The 22,034-nt window shown below is 39.9% G+C and overlaps 1 protein-coding gene across 3 annotated transcripts in view; it reads left to right on the forward strand.

The window, feature by feature from the left end:
• Positions 1–20,960, forward strand: part of TAB3 (TGF-beta activated kinase 1 (MAP3K7) binding protein 3) — a 49,452-nt gene extending 28,492 nt beyond the window's left edge. Inside the window, exons 2-8 of one of the 3 annotated variants that reach the window (XM_074604240.1) lie at positions 895–1,083; positions 7,206–8,340; positions 8,485–8,658; positions 11,787–11,947; positions 14,389–14,482; positions 15,021–15,104; positions 18,092–20,960. In XM_074604240.1, the coding sequence (XP_074460341.1) occupies positions 982–1,083; positions 7,206–8,340; positions 8,485–8,658; positions 11,787–11,947; positions 14,389–14,482; positions 15,021–15,104; positions 18,092–18,234 (1,893 nt within the window). In that variant the 5' untranslated portion in view covers positions 895–981 and the 3' untranslated portion in view covers positions 18,235–20,960. Of the gene's footprint in view, positions 1–894; positions 1,084–7,205; positions 8,659–11,786; positions 11,948–14,388; positions 14,483–15,020; positions 15,105–18,091 lie in introns of all 3 variants that reach the window. The other 2 variants (XM_074604250.1, XM_074604231.1) reach the window with 2 other exon arrangements.
• The last annotated feature ends 1,074 nt before the right edge of the window (positions 20,961–22,034 follow it).

The raw sequence follows: 22,034 nt of genomic DNA on the forward strand, positions 1-22,034 counted from the left end.
CCACCTGGGCACACTGCCGGCTCATATTCAGCCGGCTGTTGGCAAACACCCCCAGGCCCTCTTCCAACAGGCCGCTCTGCAGCCACTCCTCCGCAAGCCTGTAGTACTGCATGGGGTTGTGCATAACTCGGTCCTTGGCCTTGTTGAGCCTCATACAACTGGTCGTAGCCCATTGATCCAGCCTGTCCAGATCCCTCTGTAGAGCCTTCCTGTCCTCAAGCAGATTGACACTCCCACCCACTTGGTGTCGTCTCTAAACTTACTGAGGTTGCACTCAATCTCCTTGTCCAGATCATTGATAAAGATATTAAACAGAACTGGCTCCAATACCGAGCCCTGGGGAACACCACTTGTGACTGGCTGACAACTGGATGTAACTCCATTCATCACAACTCTTTGGGCCTGGACATCCAGATAATTCTTCACCCTGCGAAGGGTATACCCGTCCAAGGCATGAGCTGCCAGTTTCTGCTGGAGAATGCTGTCAGAAACGGTGTCAAAGGCTTTACTAAAGTCTGAGTAGACAACACCCACAGCCTTTCCCTCATCCACTGAGTGGGTCATCTTGTCATAGAAGGAGATCAGGTTAGTCAAGCAGGACCTGCCCTTCGTAAATCCATACTGACTGGGCCTGATCACCTGGTTGTCCTGTAGGTGCCACGCGATGGCACTCAAGATGATCTCCTCTATAACCTTCCCCAGCACCAAGGTCAGACTGACAGGTCTGTAGTTCCCCAGATCCTTCTTCTGGCCCTTCTTGGGGATAAGCATCACATTTGCTAACCTCCAGTCAGTTGGGATAATGCAGTAATTCTTTTACACATGCAGCTGGGGAAGGAGGAAATGTTGTTGTGATGTCTTAAAAGATAATTGATTGTGTTTTCTTTCTTACAGAAAATGCCAGAAGCCTCAGAAGACCATAATCATCGGAAGGCTTGTTGACTTCCATTTTTTGGTAATCTGGAACATCATCAATCTGGCATGGCGCAGGGCAGTCAACAACTCGACGTGCAGGTACTCCATGATCTCCGGCAACGTTTCCCTGAGATACCTGAAGGGGTGGTATCTCAGTGTATGCTTCAGGTATGACAAAGAGTTTTTAGGTGTCTGTGTATTTTATTTTCGTAGTATGCAATTTCTTTTTAGTAGTGTACATGAAGCACAGATTTTCGGTCTTCTGGTTTTATTTTGAAAGGGTGGAAGGCTCCACTACTTGCATTTATGTCCTGGCTTTTATGTACAAAGATTTTATTATACTTCACTTTTGTGAAGTGAAAAAAACCCACTTTTGTGGGTTTTTTTCCGGTGACTATTCTTCCTTGTCTATGTGACCTGTGAATGTATGTTTACAGGGAATAAGGAAGGTGGCTAATGGGGTGATTATTGACGATGGCTATATTAATAACATACATATACTGCAGGAGATCTTAGCAAACAATGAGTCATTCTTCCAAGATAAGGAACTGGCCTTATCTGGGAATCTAAAGGTTTTCTGTCTTCATGGCATCTTTTTGCCACAGCTGTCCAAAAGTTTGTTTTTACTCCTCTTTTTCCAAGTCAGAAGGCAGGGGGGGTGGTTTTCTTTTGTTTGTTTGGTTGTTTTTTTTCCTTTCTATTTCTTCCTTCCACCTTCATCTAAAATCACAAATTGGAAGCGATAATAAGTGACCACACATAATCATTTTTCAAAGTCATGGTCATCTAGGAATACCTTCTGTTAATGGGAAGATTCATGAGTGGAATAGAAACAAGGCCTAGTTTGTCCTTGTGTGGCCATAGCTAAGGTGGGACCTAATGTGATAAATTGCTGCATCTGAAAGTAGTGAAGCTCTATTTGCACCCTACCTGTCCCTGGCAGAAGAGTACGTTTACTTAAAACTGTAGCTGTAATTTTTGCATTGTGTGTTTTCTAAACTGTACAAATACAAATGAATTGCTTTCAGACAAATGTAAAGCTAGGGAAGCCCTGCAGTATAAAGCTTTACTTATCCTGACAGTCATCTTGTCTGTACTGTTAAGTACACGTTCCTTTTGATGAACTATGTTTAAGTCATAGACATCTTGAGGCTTGAGGAGGGATGGGGGCAATATCAGGCTTTCCTGTGACAAGCTGTGGGACGACAGGTAACAATGGTTAGAGGGACAGTGTGGCGAGGGCCTGCAAGCCTGTTGCTCTGGGACATGCTGCCTACACTGCAGCACACATGAAGTCTTACAGAGATGAGACAGGGGCTCCTGAGGTAATAGGAGCCAACAGGGAAATGCCAGTGAAACACCCCAAAGGAATTAAGGAATGTTCCTCTAAGAAGGTGACACAGCTGACAGGCCAGCTGAAATGTCTCTACACCAGTGCATGTAGAATGGGCAACAAAGAGGAGAAGCTGGAGGCCACTGTGCTGCTAGAAAGCTATGGCCTGGTTGCCATTACTGAAAGTTGGTGGTACAAATCCCATGACTGGAGTGTAGCTATCAATGGCTACAGGCTATTCAGAAGGGACAGGTGAGGAAGGAGGAGCAGAGGTGTTGCCCTCTGCATCAAGAAGGGGATAGAGTGTGAAGAGTTGTCTCTGAAGAATAGCCATAAGCAGGTCAAAAGCCTATATGGGTAAGAATAAGACACCAAGGCAACAAAAGGAACCTTGTGGGTGGTGCCTGCCACAGGCAGCCTGATCAATGGGAGCTCATTGATGGAGCCTTCTTACTCCAGCTGAAGCAGGCTCTTGTCCTGCTGGGGACTTCAGCCACCCCGACATCTGCTGGAAAAGTAGCACAGGAATCCAGAAGATCCAGGAGACTCCTGGAGTGCATCGAAGATAACTTCTTAAGCCAGGTAATAGGCAGGCTCACCAGAGGGGATGCAGTACTGCACCTGATGGTCACCAACATAAGTGAGCTAATTGGTGATGTCAAGATTAGAGGGAGCCTGGGCTGCGGTGATCATGCACTGGTGGAGTTTGCAGCCTTGAGGGATATGGGTCAGGGGAAGAGTAAAGTCAGGACCCTGAATTTCAGGAATGCAAACTTAGAGTTCTTCAAGGAGTTAGTCAATAGGATCCCCTGGGAAACTGCCCTCAGGGACAAGGGAGCAGAACAGAGCTGGCAGATCTTTAAGGATACTGTCCGTAGAGTGCAAGACCTCTTGATCCCCAGGTGTAAGAAATCAGGAAAGGAGGGCAAGAGACCAGTATGGCTGAGTCAAGACCTGCTGGTCAAACTAAAGGGCAAGTAAGAGATGCACAGGCAGTGTAAGCAGGGACAGGTATCCTGGGAAGAGTATAGGGACACTTCCCCGGTTTTGAAAGGATGGGATCAGGAAGGCCAAAGCATGGCTGGAGATGAACTTGGCAAAGGATGCAAAGAACAATAAGGGCTTCTGTAGTTATGTCAACCAGAAAAGGAAGGTCAAAGAAAAGCACACACATCACACCCCGGCCCCCCCACCCTGAGTTGAGCAAGACTGGCAAACTGCTAACAATGGATGGGGAGAGAGCTGAGGTACTCAACAACTTTTTTGCCTAAGTCCTCACTGGCAACCTCTCTTCCCACATCTCTTGACTGGATGGATTGCAAGGCAGTGACTGGGGGAGAAAAGTCCCTCCAACTGTAAGAGAAGATCAGATTGGTGACCACCCGAGGAACCTGAACATACAGAAGTCTATGGGACCCGATGAGATGCACCCCGGAGTCCTGAGGGAATTGGCTGATGTACTTGCCAAGCCACTATCCGTGATATTTGAAAAGTCATGGCAGTCAGGTGAAGTCCCTGGTGACTAGAAAAAGGGAAACACTACACCCATTTTTAAAAAGGGTAGAGAGGAGGACCCTGGGAACTATCGACCTGTCAGCCTCACGTCTGTGCCTGGGAAGATCGTGGAACAGATCCTCCTACAAGCTATGCTAAGGCACATGAAGGACATGGACGTGATTCGAGACAGCCAGCATGGCTTCACCAAGGGCAAGTCCTGCCTGACCAACCTCGTGGCCTTCTATGATGGAGTCACTACATCAATGGACAAAGGAAAAGCTATGGTTGACGTCTGTCTGGACTTCCGTAAGGCCTTTGAAGCGGTCCCCTGCAACATCCTTCTCTCTAAATTGGAGAAGTATGGATTTGATGGATGGACTGTTCTGTGGATGAGGAATTGGTTGGATGATCACAGCCAGAGGGTAGTGGTCCATGGCTCAAGGTCCAGGTGGAGACTGGAGACAAGTGGTGTCCCTCAGAAGTCCAAACTGGGACCAGTGCTGCTTAATATCTTCACCAATGAAATAGAGAATGGGATTGAGTGCACCCTCTGTAAGTTTGCAGATGACACAAAGCTGAGTGATGCAGTTGACGTGCCTGAGGGACAGACTTGGGAAATGGGCCCCTGTGAACTTCATGAGGTTCAACAAGGCCAAGTGCAAAGTCCTGCACCGGGGTCAGGGCAACCCCCAGTATCAATGCAGGCTGGGGGATGAAGGGATTGAGAGTATCCCTGCTGAGATGGACTTGGGGGTAGTCAGCAATGTGCACTCGTAGCCCAGAAGGCCATCCGCATCTTGGGCTGCATTAAAAAAAATGTGGCCAACAGGTCAAGGGAGGTGATTCTGCCCCTCTGCTCCACTCCTGTGAGACCCCACCTGGAGTACTGTGTCCAGCTCTGGAGCCCTCAGGACAGGAAAGACATAGACCTGTTGGACTGGGTCCAGAGGAGGGCCACAAAAATGCCTAGAGGGATGGAATACCTCCTCTATGAAGACAGACTGAGAGAGTTGGGGTTGTTCAGCTTGGAGAAGAGAAAGCTCCGGGGAGACCTTATCATGGCCTTCCAGTACCTAAAGGGGGTCTACAGGAAAGATGGGGAGAAACAGTTTAGCAGGGCCTGTTGCAATAGGACAAGGGGTAATAGCTTTAAACTAAAAGGGGAAAGATTTAGACTAGATATAAGGAAGAAATTTTTTACAATAAGGGTGGTGGAACACTGGCACAGGTTGCCCAGGTGGTAGATGTGCTATCCCTGGAAACATTCAAGGCCAGGTTGGATGGGGTTCTGAGCAGCCTGATTTAGTTGAAGATGTACCTGCTCAATGCAGGGGAGTTTGGACTAGATGAGCTTTAAAGGTCCCTTTTCCAACCCAAACTATTCTATGATTCTATGATCTTTAAACCGATAAAATTAAAGAACCACTAACACTGCAGAAGCGTATGGTGATCCATATCTACAATACAGTGTTCTGGATAGCTAGTTAACATTACATTGCAAATATCTGTCAAGTGTAGAATTTGTTTCCAAACCCACTTTATATTTGTTTTAAGATACCTGAGCTGGTTTCCATTGACCTATTGCAATTCGTGCTCTAGATTTAAACCAGTGTGAGTTTTGGACCTATTAACAATTGAGAGTACTTTGCAATGACAAATACATTTTATACCTTGAGAAAATCAGATTTGGTCTTGTCCTGTCTATGCTCTCTCTACCTCCACCCTGACAAAGTGACCTAAGGAAACTGAGGATTCTCTTTATGAAGTCCTGTTTAGATGGCAAGTGGCTGATGGTAGATGGCAAGTGGCTGATGGTAGCAGTTAACTTTTTTGAGACTACCATCTTGGCACTGTGGTGCTGGGTATTATTACAAGGTCTGGTTTCCACATGTTATGGTTTTAAATTTTTCTGTGATACATGTGGATATTCCCATTGACCACTGGGGTCTAGAAAGGGAGATTGGCCTGAAGGGGAAATAGTCAGGGAGAAGTATCCCTAGAGTGAGAGCCATACATAATAAAGTGCTGGACTCTTCTGTCATGTTCGTTAGTGCATCTTCATCTGAGAGGATGCTGACTGTGTGTTTATCTGATAGTGAAATCATACGAAATTTTGGGAAAGTCATCTTCACTTTAGCATTAAGACTGACTAGGTATCAGTCCTTTAGAAAAGAAATGTAACTGTGACTTTTCAACCAACCAGATAGGCTGTTGAAAATTGTACTGCAAGGCCACAGGAGTATTAATATGTATACGAACTTTATATAGTGATAGTGTTTAAAATAGAAGTGAAACCATTATTAATGTATATTTCTTAGAATGGTAATCTTCACACACCAAAGAAGGCGGGGGTGTATGCGTGTTATATAAATATATACACAATCGTTCTGGTAGGAGGTGGTGTATGTCATAGAAGGTACTAGTCTTGGATCACAAGTAACAAAGTTAGGATGCTGAGGGCCAGATGTAGTTGAACTGGTCTTAAATTGATTTTTTTTTTTAACTACTGTTTAAATTAAAAACTGAACCACATCTGGTACAGGCTGTTGGATGAGAAACTGGGGAGGAAAAACAATTAATGCACAATCTGGAATGTTTTCTAGTGATTTTACTCTTTCAGAAAAGCTATCACTCGTGTCGTTCTTTTAACAAGACTAGATTAAGCTAAAATGAGCGGAGAGGGGAAGAAGGGAAAGGAAATTCCCCATTATACATTTGATTTGATTCATAATTTACTGTCTGTATAGTTTTAACTGCTGGCACCACAGAACAAATCAAACATTTACAGGAGTTATGATGTATGAATAAACCTTTTTTTTAGCCTTGATCCTGAAATTTTTAAAGGCAGTCGAAATTATGTCAGAATTGTAAGGTGCTTTATGGATTTGCCAGTACTTTTTCAGTGCTTATTCTGACTTCATTTTTAAGGCACTAAATTCTGTTCTACCAAGAGAAGCTGGTTTAAAATGTTGGACTTTTAAACTTTTCAGGTAAATCGAAATACTTAGGTAAACAGTAAAATAAAGGTGAAAACAGTAAACACTCCAGTAAACATTAAAACATCGTCTGCATTTTTGTTTTGATGTTCCAGAGTTTGCAATTTTGATCTAGTTTAATTTGATTTGTGGTGATGTTAGTAGTAGTTAATTGTACATACCTGTTCCTTGCAGAAAATAGCAAGAGTTGTAACCATTGCTTTCCCCAAAACTGGACTTGATTATTATTTTTTTTTTTGTATGTCATACTGTAGCTAGTGTTACTATAACATTTTTCTAGGTTCAATATGTACTGTGACCTAGAAGGTATTACCTTTGTTTCAAAATTCATGTCTGTGAAATGTTATTCCTAGTTGTGTTCAAGCTAGGCTTGATTGCAGCTTCAGTTGAATGCTTGTTGCATGTTGAGCAGTGGCTTTTTCTTTTGCTATTTGACAATAATAGCTGTCCATTCTTACTCCTAGAACAACAACAACCTAGATGCCTGTTGTCGAGCCCTCGCACAGGAGAGCAACAAATACTTATATATGGAGTACCATAGTCCTGATGACACCAGAATGAATAGAAATAGCCTTTTGCACATTAATCTGGGTATTCATCCTCATACCAGCTATCATGCAGGGGATGGAGCTCAACTTAATGGTGGTCGTACACTGGTACACAGTTCAAGCGATGGACATATTGATCCACAACGCACAGCAGGTAAACAGCTGATATGCTTAGTTCAAGAACCACATTCTGCTCCCGCTGTTGTGGCAGCTTCTCCTAGTTACAATCCATTTTTCATGAATGACCAGAATAGAAATGCAGCTACTCCTCCTCCACAGCCACCTCCACAGCCATCTTCCATACAACCAGGAATGAACACGTCTGCTATGCAAGGCCCTCCTCCCACGTATATGCACATACCTCGGTACAGTACAAATCCCATTACTGTTACAGTATCACAAAACCTCCCCTCTGGACAGAGTGTACCCAGAGCTCTACAAATTCTTCCACAGATTCCAAGCAATCTTTATGGGACTCCTGGCTCTATTTATATAAGACAAACATCTCAAAGTTCTTCAGGACGACAGACTCCTCAGAATACACAGTGGCATTCATCGCCACAGGGCCCAGTTCCACATTATACTCCCCGTCCTCTACCTGTGTATCCACATCAACAGAACTATCAACCTTCTCAGTATTCTCCTAAACAACCCCAGATCCCTCAGTCAGCTTTTCGATCACCACCGCCATCCCAGTGTCCCTCTCCCTTTGGCTCGCCTCAACACCAAGTTCAACCTCCTCAGTTGGGTCATCAGAGTTCACATGTTTTCATGCCTCCTAGTCCTTCAACTGTCCCACCTCATCCATATCAGCAAGCATCCCAGACTTTTCAAAAACAGGGCGGTCACTCTGTATCGTATCTTCCTCCTTTTGCTGGACCTAGTTTATCCAAAGGTTCCATGAATAAAATAGAAATTACAGTTGAGCCACCGCAAAGGCCTGGGACTGCAATGAACAGAAGTCCTTCACCAATAAGTAATCAGCCATCTCAACGAAACCAGCACCCGCTGTATACAGCCACTACTCCTCCTTCAAGCTCTCCATCAAGAGGTATGTCAGGTCAGCCCAAACCTCCATTTAGTGTTAATCCGGTATATATTACCTACACTCAACCAACTGGACCTACAGGTGCACCAACACAGTCTCCTCGGGTAATGGTATCTCAGCCAAACCCAACCATTTTTAAAATCACAGTAGGTCGAGCACCGACTGAGAATCTTTTAAATTTAGTGGACCAAGAAGAGCGTTCTGCAGCACCAGAGCCGATTCAGCCTATTTCTGTAATCCCAGGATCTGGAGGAGAAAAAGGAAGCCATAAGTATCAGAGGAGTTCTAGTTCTGGATCAGACGACTATGCTTACACTCAAGGTAAATGTTTCACCCTACAAATTGTGTTATTGTAAAATGCATTTTCAGCTTGATTTTGCTACTTGCTAAGTGAGAATTTTTGAACGTGCACAGAGAAGAATAGAAATTGCACCAAAAATCATCTAATGAGAGAGTTTGTTCTGATTTTTAAAAAAAATTGCCAAATTTCAGTCTAATACTTTTATTAGTATTAGACTTCTAATCTAATATCTTCTAATACAGAATTTCTGAGGTTCTTGCAGTTGCTATGCTTTTGATGTTAGAGGAATTTCTTAAAAGAAAACAGTACAGCTAACGAGTAAATGGTTTGTTAATATACTGTATGTCTGGTTTGTAAATTCTGTGTTGAAGAACTGAGTTATAAATTTACATGTGTATTTTATTATTTTTTGTATTTGTTCCATACTCGTGTGCTTTATAAACTTGAAGCACTGACATCTGGAAGGAATTTGAATCCAATTTATTTGGTTTAGATTGAAGAGTGTTAAGTGAGAGGAGAGAGAGGTAGGGTTGCAGCTAAAATTACTTCAGGTGTCAATACAAAACATATTTTTGTTTTGAAAGGTATTAAAGTAATTATTTTGGAGAACTTAATAGAGAGTTTTGAAACAGGAGGAAGAGATTGGCAGACAGATTTTACGAAATGTGTTCTGCTGCATAGGGATAGAACATAGTCTTAATGCCACGTATAAATGAAGAATTAAGTAATTTAAAAAAAAAAAAAGGTGAAATCTAACCTTTAGCTGAGAACTGCTTTTTGTCAGAGTAATCTGCTTTGTAGATTTGAAACATTTAAAACTGAGCGAATGAATCAGTCTGCAAGCATTCAAACCAATCACTTGGGATAATGACAGAATGATAACCAGCAGCAATTATTTAAAGAATGTGCTTTGTTTCTGGATTTGTGTTTGGAAAAGAGAGTCTGTTCCTCCATTGCTCCTTCTAGCCTTCCTTTCCCTTTAGAGCTGAAATAATGGTTATAACGCTGCCCTGTAGTTCTTGATTAATTATTTTGCTTTGTGTCTTTTGATCTATTCTAACTAATCAACAAAGAGCTGTTCTGTACCTTGTAGACCTTATTTGAAATGTTATTTAGACAAAACGAACACTAGTACGTCTGTAACTCCTAGGCCTTATGCTTTGTTTGGTAGAGTCCCTATTACAGTTTCATTAAAGATTGCCAGGTGAGAAAACTATAAGTAGCTTAACATAACTGTGAAAAAACTTATTCTGAAATGCCGAAATCTGGTTTTGGCTTTGTATCTTTGACTAGATTTGTGTATTTTGAAAACAAAAGCAATAAAACCAGTTAGTATATGCTTTTTGGGGCATCTGCTTTTGTGGCAATACCTACTGCAGCTGTGACTTTATTATAGCCTTTGGTATTGCTACACTCTGAACTCTTGATAGAAATAAATTGTAGAAGAATAAACATTATATTCTTTACTACCACAAAGGAGTCCTAAAGAGGAGTATATTTAACAGCTTAATATAGGGAACAAGTTTATTTAATTTTCTCTTGAATATGAACCATTGTGAAAAGTGTTACCAAAAATCTATTCTGATGCCTGTGTTTCTACTGTTTCTTTGTAGTGTGAGTCACATTTGATGAGTTGTACTAGAGTATGATGCAAAGCTATGTAATGTAGTCATATCAGATGTTAAGTTGGAGGAGTCGCACAAAGACAAGGTTTGATAGTAATAGTGGAAAATCATACAGCCTGGTAGCTGTACCTTTGGTATGGTTTCTTTTAATTTTGTGATCTCTGAAACTACTTGGATAACTTTTGTACTTCAAAAAGTAGAGAACAGTTCAGTAATACTGGTGCCTTTATTATAAAAACATCTGATGTTATTCTTGGATAGGATTTTCAGTGTTTATTCTTTTGCCATGAATTTGTGGATCCATACAAAATCCAAGGTATAGTGCTACTTTTTTTTTGTGCAGAATACTGACATCTGATAAAAAGCACTGTCATTTTTATACTCCCGACTGGTTGGGATTTTTTTTTATCCTCCCCCAGTAAGCTGTGTCATATTGTTCCTTATTTTTCTAACTTTTTTTTTTTTTAGGTAGTATGCAAATATCCTTGAGATGTTATGTGGTTTTTCTTTGCCTCTGTTAGGGTTGAAGAAAAGGGCAGATGCTGGATGGTGCTTTGTATGAAGAAGCATTTTGCAGATTCTACATTGTCTTCATACATTTGAACAGTTTGCTGGAACAGTGTTATATGAGCAGTGTGCTTGCCTGAATACCCACAGCGAATTTCTCTTATTTTTCTCTGTACTAGGAGACTTCAGTCAGATAAAAACAGCCAGATCAGGAAGTATTAAGCATCACGCTAATTAACTTGGACAGTTTTGCATCATGATGAAATACTGAGAAGTGTCTTCCTGCAGAAACTGAATATTATTTTCTAGCTACTCAAGATTCTTTCTTTCACTGCTCTGGGAGCCTAACATAGAGTCATAAATTTCAGTACCATGACAGAAATATGACCCCCTTCTTATTTTCTGGATTGTCTCATCTGTTTTATTGAAGTTCTATAGTTTTGCCTTTCAGCACTGCGAAACTTATGGTATTGAGAATTACAGGACTCTCTGAAAAGCTAAGACTACTTAAAGTTATTATACCATAATCTGTAATAGCAGTGAAAAAAATTCAGGACTGACATTTGGCTAATGTCTTAAGGCTAGTGTGACAGCTGCTATTGAGCAGCAGATATGAAGTGTGTGTTACCTTCTGATCTTACCTCTGGTGTTTATTTTTTTTGTCAGTACAGTATTAATATAACTAGGTTGCTGTTTCATCCTGAGAAGCTGTCTCCTTGTACAGGTGCCTTTGTATTTTTGAGACGAGAAAGACCAAATGCAAAAAAAGAAGCTTTGACCAAAATGGTAATATCAACTTCAAGTTACTGTCTAAACTGTGTTTTTATTCTGGAAGAACTTTGTTCTAAATTGTAGTTCATTTGGCATGAAAGCATCTTCACACTGATATTTGGCTGCATGTTTATGATCACTTTTTTTTTCCAGAAAGGTCACTCATGAATCTTACGCATAAGTTAAGAATTTAGTTTTCCATGGGTTTGTGTATTAGTAACTATTTCTTCCATGTAAAATATTAGCCTTGCTGTTACATCAACGAGCAAGGATGGAGAGATTAGCAAAGGAACTGAAGATAGAGAAAGAAGAGCTTGAACGCCTAAAAGCCGAAGTCAATGGTATGGAGCATGATCTAATGCAGAGGCGGCTTCGAAGAGTTAGCTGTACAACTGCAATTCCAACAGTAAGCAATTTGTTAGTATTTTAAATCAAGATACGAATTTATTTTTTTGTGTGTTTTCATGAACTAAAGTATTGTACAAAACAATACTTAGGAGTATAAAATCTTGACTGGAGATTATTTTTTGTAAGTTCTTGGCTTGTTGTAAGCCAGTTCTTATAATTTAAGAAACAGGTATATGTCAGGCTTTTAGTGCTCACAGCAGAATTTCTGAATCTTGTGTACATGTGCTTTTCTGGACCACAGAACTGAATAGATAGTTATGTTCCTAACAACCTGTAAAAGTGTATGTCCAAGTCTATTTAAAGATCCCAAGCCATATACAACTTCGTGTTCATGCAGCACGGTTTCACTTTTTTTTTTATAAAAAGGGTATTTTTTCTATGTTGAGGTATTTTGAGTAGTTGCATCTCCTAGACAATCTATTTCCTATTTAGTAGGTACAGGATATGCCAAGTAACTTCCAATGGTGGTGTTACCTCAAACAGTTGGCACCTCTCTCTCCTCTTTTCTTTGTTGGTTCTTCCTATCTGCGTGACTTCCACCTGCTGCAAGTGACTCTAGCCCAAATATCTATGTGGCTCTGATAAAAGAATTCATCAGACTGAAAAATAACTTCTGCTTTGTGCAGTTGTTAGCCAAATCAGTTTAGACTTACTCACTGTGTTGATGTAAACAATGCACACAGATGTAGGCTGGAAGGCATAGTAGGAGCTGTTAGCTGCTTAACTAGTATGGCCGCTGTATGTCTCACCCGTCTCAGGGCAGCATTTGGCAGGTACGTTCCTGGGAGGAATATAGAGGTGTTGTCTGAGTGTGCAAGGATGAGGTTAGGAAAGCCAAAGCCCGACTGGAGTTGAATCTAGCACGGGATGTCAAAGACAAAAAGAAGAGCTTCTGTTAGGACATAGGTGACAAAAGGAAGGCTAGTGAAAATGTGGGCCTATCGCTCAATGAGACCTGGTTACATAGGGCATAGAAAAGGCTGAGATACTGAATGCCTTCTCTGCCTCAATCTTTACAGGCCTTCAGGAATCCTGAGTCCCAGGGACCCTGGGAAAAGTCTGGAGCAGGGAAGGTATACCCTTGGTGAAAGAGGGTCAGGTCAGGGAATACTTAAGCAAAGTGGGCATACATGAGTTTGTGGTCCTGCATGGGATGTCACACGAGTGCTAAGGGAGCTGGCAAAGAAGGCTAATGATATCCTGAGCTGCATTAGGAGTGTTGTCAGCAAAGGGAGAGAGATTACCCTTCCCCTTTATTCAGCACTGGTGAGGCCACACTTGGAGTATTGTGTCCAGGAGCGGGCTCCCCAGTACAAGAGAGAGACGTGGTCATACTGAAGAGTCCAGTGAAGGGCCACAAAGATGATTAAGGGACTGGAGCATTTCTCCTGTGAGGACAGGCTGAGAGAACAGCCTGGAGAAGAGAAGGCTCAGGCAGGATCTTATCAATGTATATAAATACCTGAAGGGAGGTTGTGAAGAGAACCACAGAACCAGAGACAGTGGGTGCAAACTGCAACACAGGAGGGTCCCTCTGCACATCAGGAATGACTTTTTTACTCTGTGGTTGACTGAGCACTGGCACAGGTCTCCCAGATTGGTTGTGGAGTCTTCCTTCTTGGAGATATTCAAAAGCTGTTTGCCGTCTGGGCAGAGGGGTTGGATCAGATGATCTCCAGAGGTTACTTCCAACCTCAAACATTCTGTGACTTTGTGATTCTGTCTGTGATGCTGGCATGTATCCTAGGATAGGATAGTTATTCCTATATACATGTTAATAATCACTGCTGCTAGCATAAAGAACACTATTACAGTAACTTGGGGTTTCTTAATGATAATGCAAATATATGGACTGATATATTTGCATATATATATAAAATATATATGCAGATATATATAAAATATAAATGATTATTCTGTTAAGAATAATTAATGGCTTGCAGCATTGAATGATTTAAATATACTGGGCTAGAAGGTTTGGCATGTTGGAGCTCCTTGGGGTGATGCATAAATAAACTTCTGACCTTATTCGGCTATAATCAAGTAATAATTAATGTGAACTTCAGCTTGCATTCTGTTTTCTGATCATTTTGATGTAAACTCATGTAGCAAGTCATCAATTTATGCAGAATTTCATAAGGTGTATGTTTTTATAAACGAGCTCAGCTATGTCTTCTTACTAATGAATTTTAATATTAAGTAGTTTGTTCATTTTTGTTGATTTGGTTTGTTTTGCTCCTCAAATACCAATAGAAGAATGTTTTTTGAGGGAATAAATTGGGTAGACGGGATGGGACAGACAGTGGAATCCATGTTTTTCAGTGCCTTATCTATACTCAGTTTCTAATAAAGCCATTAACAAAGATACAGCAATGTTATTTCTATGTCAGATAAGATACTGACTTACCACAATTACTATTTTGGGTTGTTTCTTTCTAGTCTGAGGAAATGACCAGATTGAGAAGCCTCAACAGACAGCTTCAGATAAATGTTGACTGTACACTGAAAGAAGTTGATCTCCTTCAATCTAGAGGTATAGAATTAATAATTTTTTAAAAAATGTAATTTAAATACGGGCAGGAGTGTTACAGATGACACCAGGTTAGGCAGAAGTATTGATCTGCTTGAGGGTAGGGAGGCTCTACAGAGGGATCTGGACAGGCTGGATTGATGGGCCATGGCCAGTTGTATGAGGCTCAACAAGGCCAAGTGTCGGGTCCTGACCGTGGGTCACAACAACCCCATGCAGCATTACAGAGAGTGCGGAGCATGGCTGGAGAGCTGCCTAGCAGAAAAGGACCTGGGGATGTTGGTTGACAGCTGTCTGAATATGAGCCAGCAGTTTGCCCAGGTGGCCAAGGCAGCCAGTAGCATCCTGGCTTGTATCAGAAATAGTGTAGCCAGCAGGACTTGGCTACAAGTACATGACAAAAGTCTACTCGGGAAAAAGCTAATCTATGACATCATAATAAAAAGGTGTATAAAATCTGAAGCCTCTAGATGTTCATATCACTGGCATAAGCATGTAAATAACCTTGGAGTTACGCTTTCTTACTTCTCTCTTCTGACAGGGAACTTTGATCCGAAAGCCACGTGTAACTTCTATGATAACATAGAGCCTGGTCCTGTTGTGCCACCAAAGCCATATAAAAAGGGTAGGTCAACAAAGAATTACCTAGTCTGCATTGAGAAAGCTGCTTTTTTTTCTTTCCCTTCTTTTTCTAGAAATGCCTGTGATGATAGGATGCAATTCTAATTCGTATAATTTTTCTATATATATAAACTGAAACAGAACATTTTTATATAAGTGCAGTAATCCTGGCTACAACTTGTTTTCCTCAGGCAGGTTGTTGCAAATGAATGTTCTGTTAATACGTTGTTTGTAAATACTGTTGTTCACTATTAGAAGAAGAATTGAAAGCATACAAACTTCTGTGCGTTAACTTGAGCTTCCTAATCGCGGGGTTTTTTTTAAATACTTCTAGGTTAAAAGCTCTATGTCAGGTTTGTTTGGCTGTCTTGTAATACGTGTTGTTAGGATTTTATAGTTTAGTTAGCATCTTTTATGCAAGTTTAATTGGTCACAGCAACTCTTTAAAATTTGCATTTATATTTTAATTATATTTTAACTTGACTTGTCACACTTTACCTATTTGTCGTGCAGAGTATGAATTTCACAGTAGCCCTGAAGTTTTAGCACAGCAAGAGCTTCAGACATTTTAAGGACCAAGACAGAACATTTTTCTTCACATTGGTCTAAAGAGATAACAGTGTCCAGTTGTAGAAGTTTATGACTGATTTCTAAAACTTTCTGTGCTAATTGTATAGTATCTAGGATTCATATCCAGCTGAGAACACTCCAGTTTTACCTAAGCACAGAAGCTTAAACCATTTAGTCTCAGTTTTTGCCCAGTGAAGATTCAGACAGTACATCCCGGAGTGACTCAGCTCACCGTTAGCAGACACCTAGTGGCCGTGTAGCTCAGTAGCTCTCTAAACTCCGCTACTTTTAGTGGTGATTTTGTAGCAGAATCCTACCTGTTATCTGAGGTATTTTTGGACTTTTTTTTTTTTCCTTCTACTTCCTGAAATCTGTTAAAAGAATGATTTCAAATGTTACCTTTCTGCTGAAATAGCCCGTCTGGGATCCTGTGCTGTGATATAGAGAAAACAGTGATCTCTTTCTCTGAAAATGTGTGATAAGACTTACAATTTCGTGTCTCCTCTTGCTGTAACTAATGTGTACTAAAATTGCTAGTGGAAAAGAAGTCCCTTATGAATTGGTAATCACAGTCTGCTTGAAAATCCAGTTTTTGTAAATAAATTCTACTTGCTGATAAGCACTTCACAAAGGTTTTTGCACTTGTACAAAGGTGGGTTTTTTTTAATATGAATTTTGAATTCATATAAGGACACTTCCCCCCTCTTTTGAAACAAGTATTTTACCCTTCAATGTAATAAAATGCTTAGTATGTAGAAATTTAAAAGAAAGACAAGGCCCAGAACTACTGCTTGTGGATAAAAAAAAAAAAATGCAAAAATACTGGGATGTGTTCCAGGAAAGACAGCAGCAGCGAGTGAGCGATGGCATGAAGGCAGCTGCCTGGATTCATGTTAAATTACAGTGGTCATATGGTTGATTTCAGGCACTACTATTTTGTGATGCTCAAATAGATTCTCTTAATGACACTAGCTGATTTGATTTATTATTGCAAAGCAAAATAACATGCAAAAGTTGCATGAGAGAAGTGATTTTACTTGGCAGTTGGAAAGATAGTGTCTGGTAAGGATTTGTACAGCTTTTATAACTAGCTTCCTAGTTTTGTCTGTCAACTTATTAGAGATCAGTTTTAGGGCTGGTGTACTGTAATCTGACCTTGGCATTTAACACAGAATCATCAAAATATTTTTTTTTTTTTTTTCTTAAATTCCATTTCCTTAATATTCAACTGTTGGAAGGCGTGGGCAGACAGACAGATATGGGCAGATAAGGGTCTGGGCTGCCCACACTACTTATTTTTGCTTAGGAGGAATTTGTTGAGGCCAAGCACTGTTAATGAGACTACACAACTTCTGGACTGAAGAGGGTTTACATCTAAGCAAGGAGGTTATTTTTATTTTCTTGAAGTATGTCTCTGAAGACAAACCTAAGTACTATTTGCACTAACTCTGTCATCAGCCATCTGCTAGATTTCTTAGCAGATGACAGCAATGTGTGCGCGTTGAATTATAAATTGCAGTCCTTTTTTACAACGTAAATTCTCTTACAATTAAGCTTTTCTACAGATGTTCGTTTAGCAGATGGGTATCTTAACCTTACCTTCTAGGTATGTGTGCTAATGTTGTTTTGAATATTAACATTTTGTAAAATGTTGTTTCCACATCCTAGGAGTATTGTCATTTCTAGTATATTATATAACCCGTGGTCTTGAAGTGGTGGTAGGAGGCATCGGAAAACCGAGTCTCTGTGTGGGTTAGTACCTAACATATGATTTGCATACATACTCATTTTATGAATGAAAACATACTTAGGTGCTGCTTCACATACACACATCCCTGCTGCAAAGCCATGAGGAAGAAAAACAATCATCTTGTTTTGAAACAGGCCTACCATTTTATTTTTATATTGTATTTTCGTCAGCCTGGATAAATGCTAGAAAAAGATGCAGAAAATATATCATCTGTCAGACTGTTCGAATGAACGAAGTTAGAAGTAGTCTTTCACTTCAGGTAAAGTAGGGTTATTGGAATTTAGAATTTGGAAATAGTGTACTGTACGCAAATCTATGAAGTCATTCCTTAGCAGGATGGTGTTGCGGTGCCAGTAACAAACTTCTAGTACGTTTTAAGCTATTAAACCTATAGCAGTATTAGTGACTTAAAGCGGTGACTGCACTTTTTGTTTTTAAGGTACTATGGTTAAGTGACTCTTTACAGAAGTGAAATACTTTTAAATATTCACATTTCACAAATTGTATTAGAAGTGCTTTAGCAAAAGACCCTTAATGTTACCTAAGTGGAAAGGTTTACATGTTCATTTGAAGATAGAATGTCTAATGAGGTGACAAACCAGTAGTATGATCTTGCCTATCATCCTTCTCTTCTGAAATAAGAAAAAATGTTTTCCTTTGGCTTTTTTTAGAGCATCAAACCAGCTCCAAACAGACTCCACGGACTCAGCCAAGAGATGAAGACTTTGAAGGGGCTCCATGGAATTGTGATAGCTGCACCTTTCTAAATCACCCAGCACTGAATCGCTGTGAGCAGTGTGAAATGCCACGATAAACCTGAAAATCAGGAAGGGGCTGCATTGGGTTGAAAACAGGCTCTCAAGCCGTCAGCTGTAGAAGGAAACATGGGGAACCTTTCAGTCCATCTGCCCGGCCTTTGCCAGTCAACAGTCTTCATATTGCAAGGGGTGGGAGTAAAGTGTTAAGATGTTTCTGCTTGTGCTACACTGAAAATAAATAAAGGGTGAAGTTCTTTCTTATCCCATTGCTGTGAGCAAAGCAGAAAATGAAACCTGAAAATGTAAAAGGATTAATTTTGGGAAGAATGTATACAGGAAGGCAAATAACTACTGGTGTTTAGTCCTGTGGTTATAGTTACTGCTTAGTGGCTCTGAAAAAAAAACAAACCACAAACTGTTGTTGTTTTTTTTGTTTTGTTTTTTTTTTTTTTTAAAAAAATTATAGGACTCTTAGTAATGGTGTGAAATGTTACACTTAACCAGAAAAACTGAAGAGCCAGAGCTGACTTAACCTGGCCGCAGCTAGCTGGAAAACAAAGGCTCCCTGTGCTTCTAGATTGTAAGCTACTGAAAAAGAAGACAGGTAAATGCAAGGATAAAATTTGCAACGTATAAAAAAACAAGGAGAAGGGTATTTGTAATTGCTGCTTTTTTTCAGGGTAACTTATGTCCACAAAACTTGCTGTTTGAAATAGTAACCTAAGGTGACTAAATGAGATACTGTATGAGTGTTACAGAGAGTTTAATCAGAGGTAGTTTTTTACAATCCTTTTTGCTTGTACAGTGCTCACCTGGCTGTGTCAACACTGGTAATAAACTAAGAATGAATTCTACCGTATTATGGATGAAAATACTGCTGCATGCTTTCATTAGGCCGTCGTGTTTCAAAGCTAAAAGTATGCTTTTATATACAACGATCTTCTAAGCCTGTGCTCTGCAGCAGGACAGTGACATATGCCAAACACAGACTACTCCAAATTCTGTTTGGAAGGCTTGAGCTCAGCCATGGTTGTGTATGAGAAGAGTTTGTACCCAGTTCCTTAGGCCTTTTCAGCTTCCAATTTGTGAAGAATTCATGATGTTTACAGCACAGAAGGTACTTTGTGCCCCAGTTCAAAGTTAGCTGAAAAATAATTAATCAATTAGCTCTTCAGTAAAGGTTTATTTGCACACTGTTAATAAACCAGCCTGTATAAAACAGCAGATGCCAGATCCTGAAAAACTATACACTGTATTCTTTTTATTTTGGTCAGGAAATATTTGCTGTAGGTTGAAGAACACAAGACTTGCAACTGAAAATCATACTGGTACTTTTAGGCATATGATATTCTGTATTATAAAGGTGATGTTCCATTTGTTTGAATGCTTCAGGTTGCTGTAATAAAGCACTCAATACTTGTGAAATCAAATTTGGGTTTGGGCAGCTGAATGATTATGTTACACAACTGCGCAACTGAGTAGGGTGTTGTTGTGTACTGGTCAGAAGCTGGTACAGTGCATTTGAGTTTTTACGTTATAACTTTGTCAAGATTCAGAGACGCAACCAAGCACGTCAGCTGAGTTACGGTAATTGACTTTGCAACTGTGAGGCAAAATGTGCTAGCTAAACCTTACCAGAAGAGATCTAAACTACTTCATTTTATATTGTTCTAAGCTCCCGGCAGCCACATCCATATGGTCAGTTACCACAACTCACTTGATGTGTGATAACACGTTAAGCTGTGGTAGAACAATCATGTGTCTGAATCCTTATTTAAAATCAAGCAACGTTTATAAGGGGTGGGTGGAAGAAAACTCATCTTGACTGCATGGCGCAATCTGCTGTCTTCTCTCCCTGCAGTTTATAAAGATAACAGTAAAAAACCACACTGTGATCTTAGATGAGGAACCAATATTTTATCTGGCATTTTTCAATATGTTCTTGCACTAATTAAATCTTCAGCATAATTTTAAATAAGCTAAGAGATCTCCAGCAATCAGTGTGCACCACTGATGAGCAAAACAAAGTCAAAGGCATCAGAGATAGCCCTCCTTGCCTCCACTATGTGGGGAGCTCATCACACGTGGAAAGGGGTAAAAAAATTAGTCAGATGAAGTTAGAAGGCAAATATTAATGTTGTTCATGTAAGTGGACAGTCTGACAAAACTGAGACAACTAGAAAACAGATGAGCAGAAGCATTATACCTAGGATAAGCAGTACCATTGCTGTTATCAGCTGTATAATGAATTACTCAAAACAATACCAGTAACTTCATGACTTTTCTATCATGATGCCTTTGCCTTTGTATTATTTCAAATTTCTGTTCATTTGTACTTCTGTTGAAGTTCTAGAAGGATTTGTTTTTGCTGGAATTACAAAATGATAGCAACTGAAATGACAGTCAGCAAATGAGAGTAGGTGTGTCATGCATCAATACAGTTGTGCCATTTTCAGGCAGAATAGATGCTACTTTTGAAGGGGGGGGAGAAAAATGCGTGCAGTCCAATAATTCCCTAAACTGTAATAACCATAAGTGGAGACTTGCTAATCTTAGTCATAGCTTTTCCAGAGGAAGAGAAGGAAGGCTGTCATGACTACAAGATCCTTTTTGGAAGACTGAGTGCCATTAAATTGCAAATTAATTCCTTCATACCAATAATTTTACTCCAGTTTTTCAATTACTCTCGTTTGTTGATTGTACAAAAAAACCCTTCTCTTGTATTCTTTTACTTGTAAATGCCCTCAAACATTTATAGTAAAGACTTTAAATGGTGCTTGAATATTTTTAGTTTGTTAGAATGTAAATTGTATTTTGAATATTGGAAGATCCGTTTTCCTTCTGAAAGCAGGTGATGCCGTTCACCCCCCAACTGAATCGTAGATTATGCCAAAAAGATTGGTTTATGTAATATTTATTGAATGCACATAAAACCCTAATGTCAGCTGGCATACAAAATGCACTGTATTGTATAAAACGTGTGTGTGTGTGAATGGTGGGATGCTAATGCCATTGTGTTGAGTTAATGCACTACTTGTGTTTTCTTTTTTTTCCTTAATGACTGAGCTTTCCCTCAACCATGCTACTAGGGTGGTAGAGTTTGTAACTGACTTGGACGTTCAGATATTCAAAATGACTTCACTGTTCATTGAAATTTTATAAGGCTTATTTTATATTTACTGTGCTATTAAGATGAATTCCCTTTAATTATAGAATACTACTGTAGTTTATTTAGAGTGGGGCTTGTGGAAAATGATTCAGAACATGGTAAACCAAAAGAAATGCTGAACTTTGGATCTACTTTTAATTTCATGTAATTATTAGTCTTGTTTGGGTGAAGAGGAAAGGGGTGGGAAGTCAAGCAAAAGGAAGTACTTTGTAAAACGTAGTCTTAGATCAGATTGAATTGTGTATCTGTGTGTCTGTGGTATGTGTGTGTTTCCCTTGAAAAATGGGAGGTGTGGTGAAAAGGTGTAATAATTCTTAAAAGAGCTGGTCTCAGTACTTTCTGATTATGATATACTACTAAATCACATTTTTTAAAAAAAAACTTTTCTTTCAGTTACTTTATCTGTCCCAGTTATACATCTCTGATTTCAATTTCTAAACACTTTTACATTTAATATTGATTGTAAACCCCCTTGAAGCTGAAATAAAAATACTTGAGTTGAAATGGGGACAAAACAAAATAAACCCAATAAAGAATGTTTTAAAAAAGAATGTGAGAACATTAAATACGTTAAAAAAACCAAGCTTGTCATCAGGGTGATAGTTTTTGTTTTAAAATTCAGTGGTATACCCTAGAATGTGAAAATGACTATTCTGAGGAGAAGTGGACAGTTGGACATAAACAATT

Source organism: Larus michahellis, chromosome 1 (genome assembly GCF_964199755.1).
Source record: "Larus michahellis chromosome 1, bLarMic1.1, whole genome shotgun sequence".
Taxonomy (NCBI): Eukaryota; Metazoa; Chordata; class Aves; order Charadriiformes; family Laridae; genus Larus; species Larus michahellis.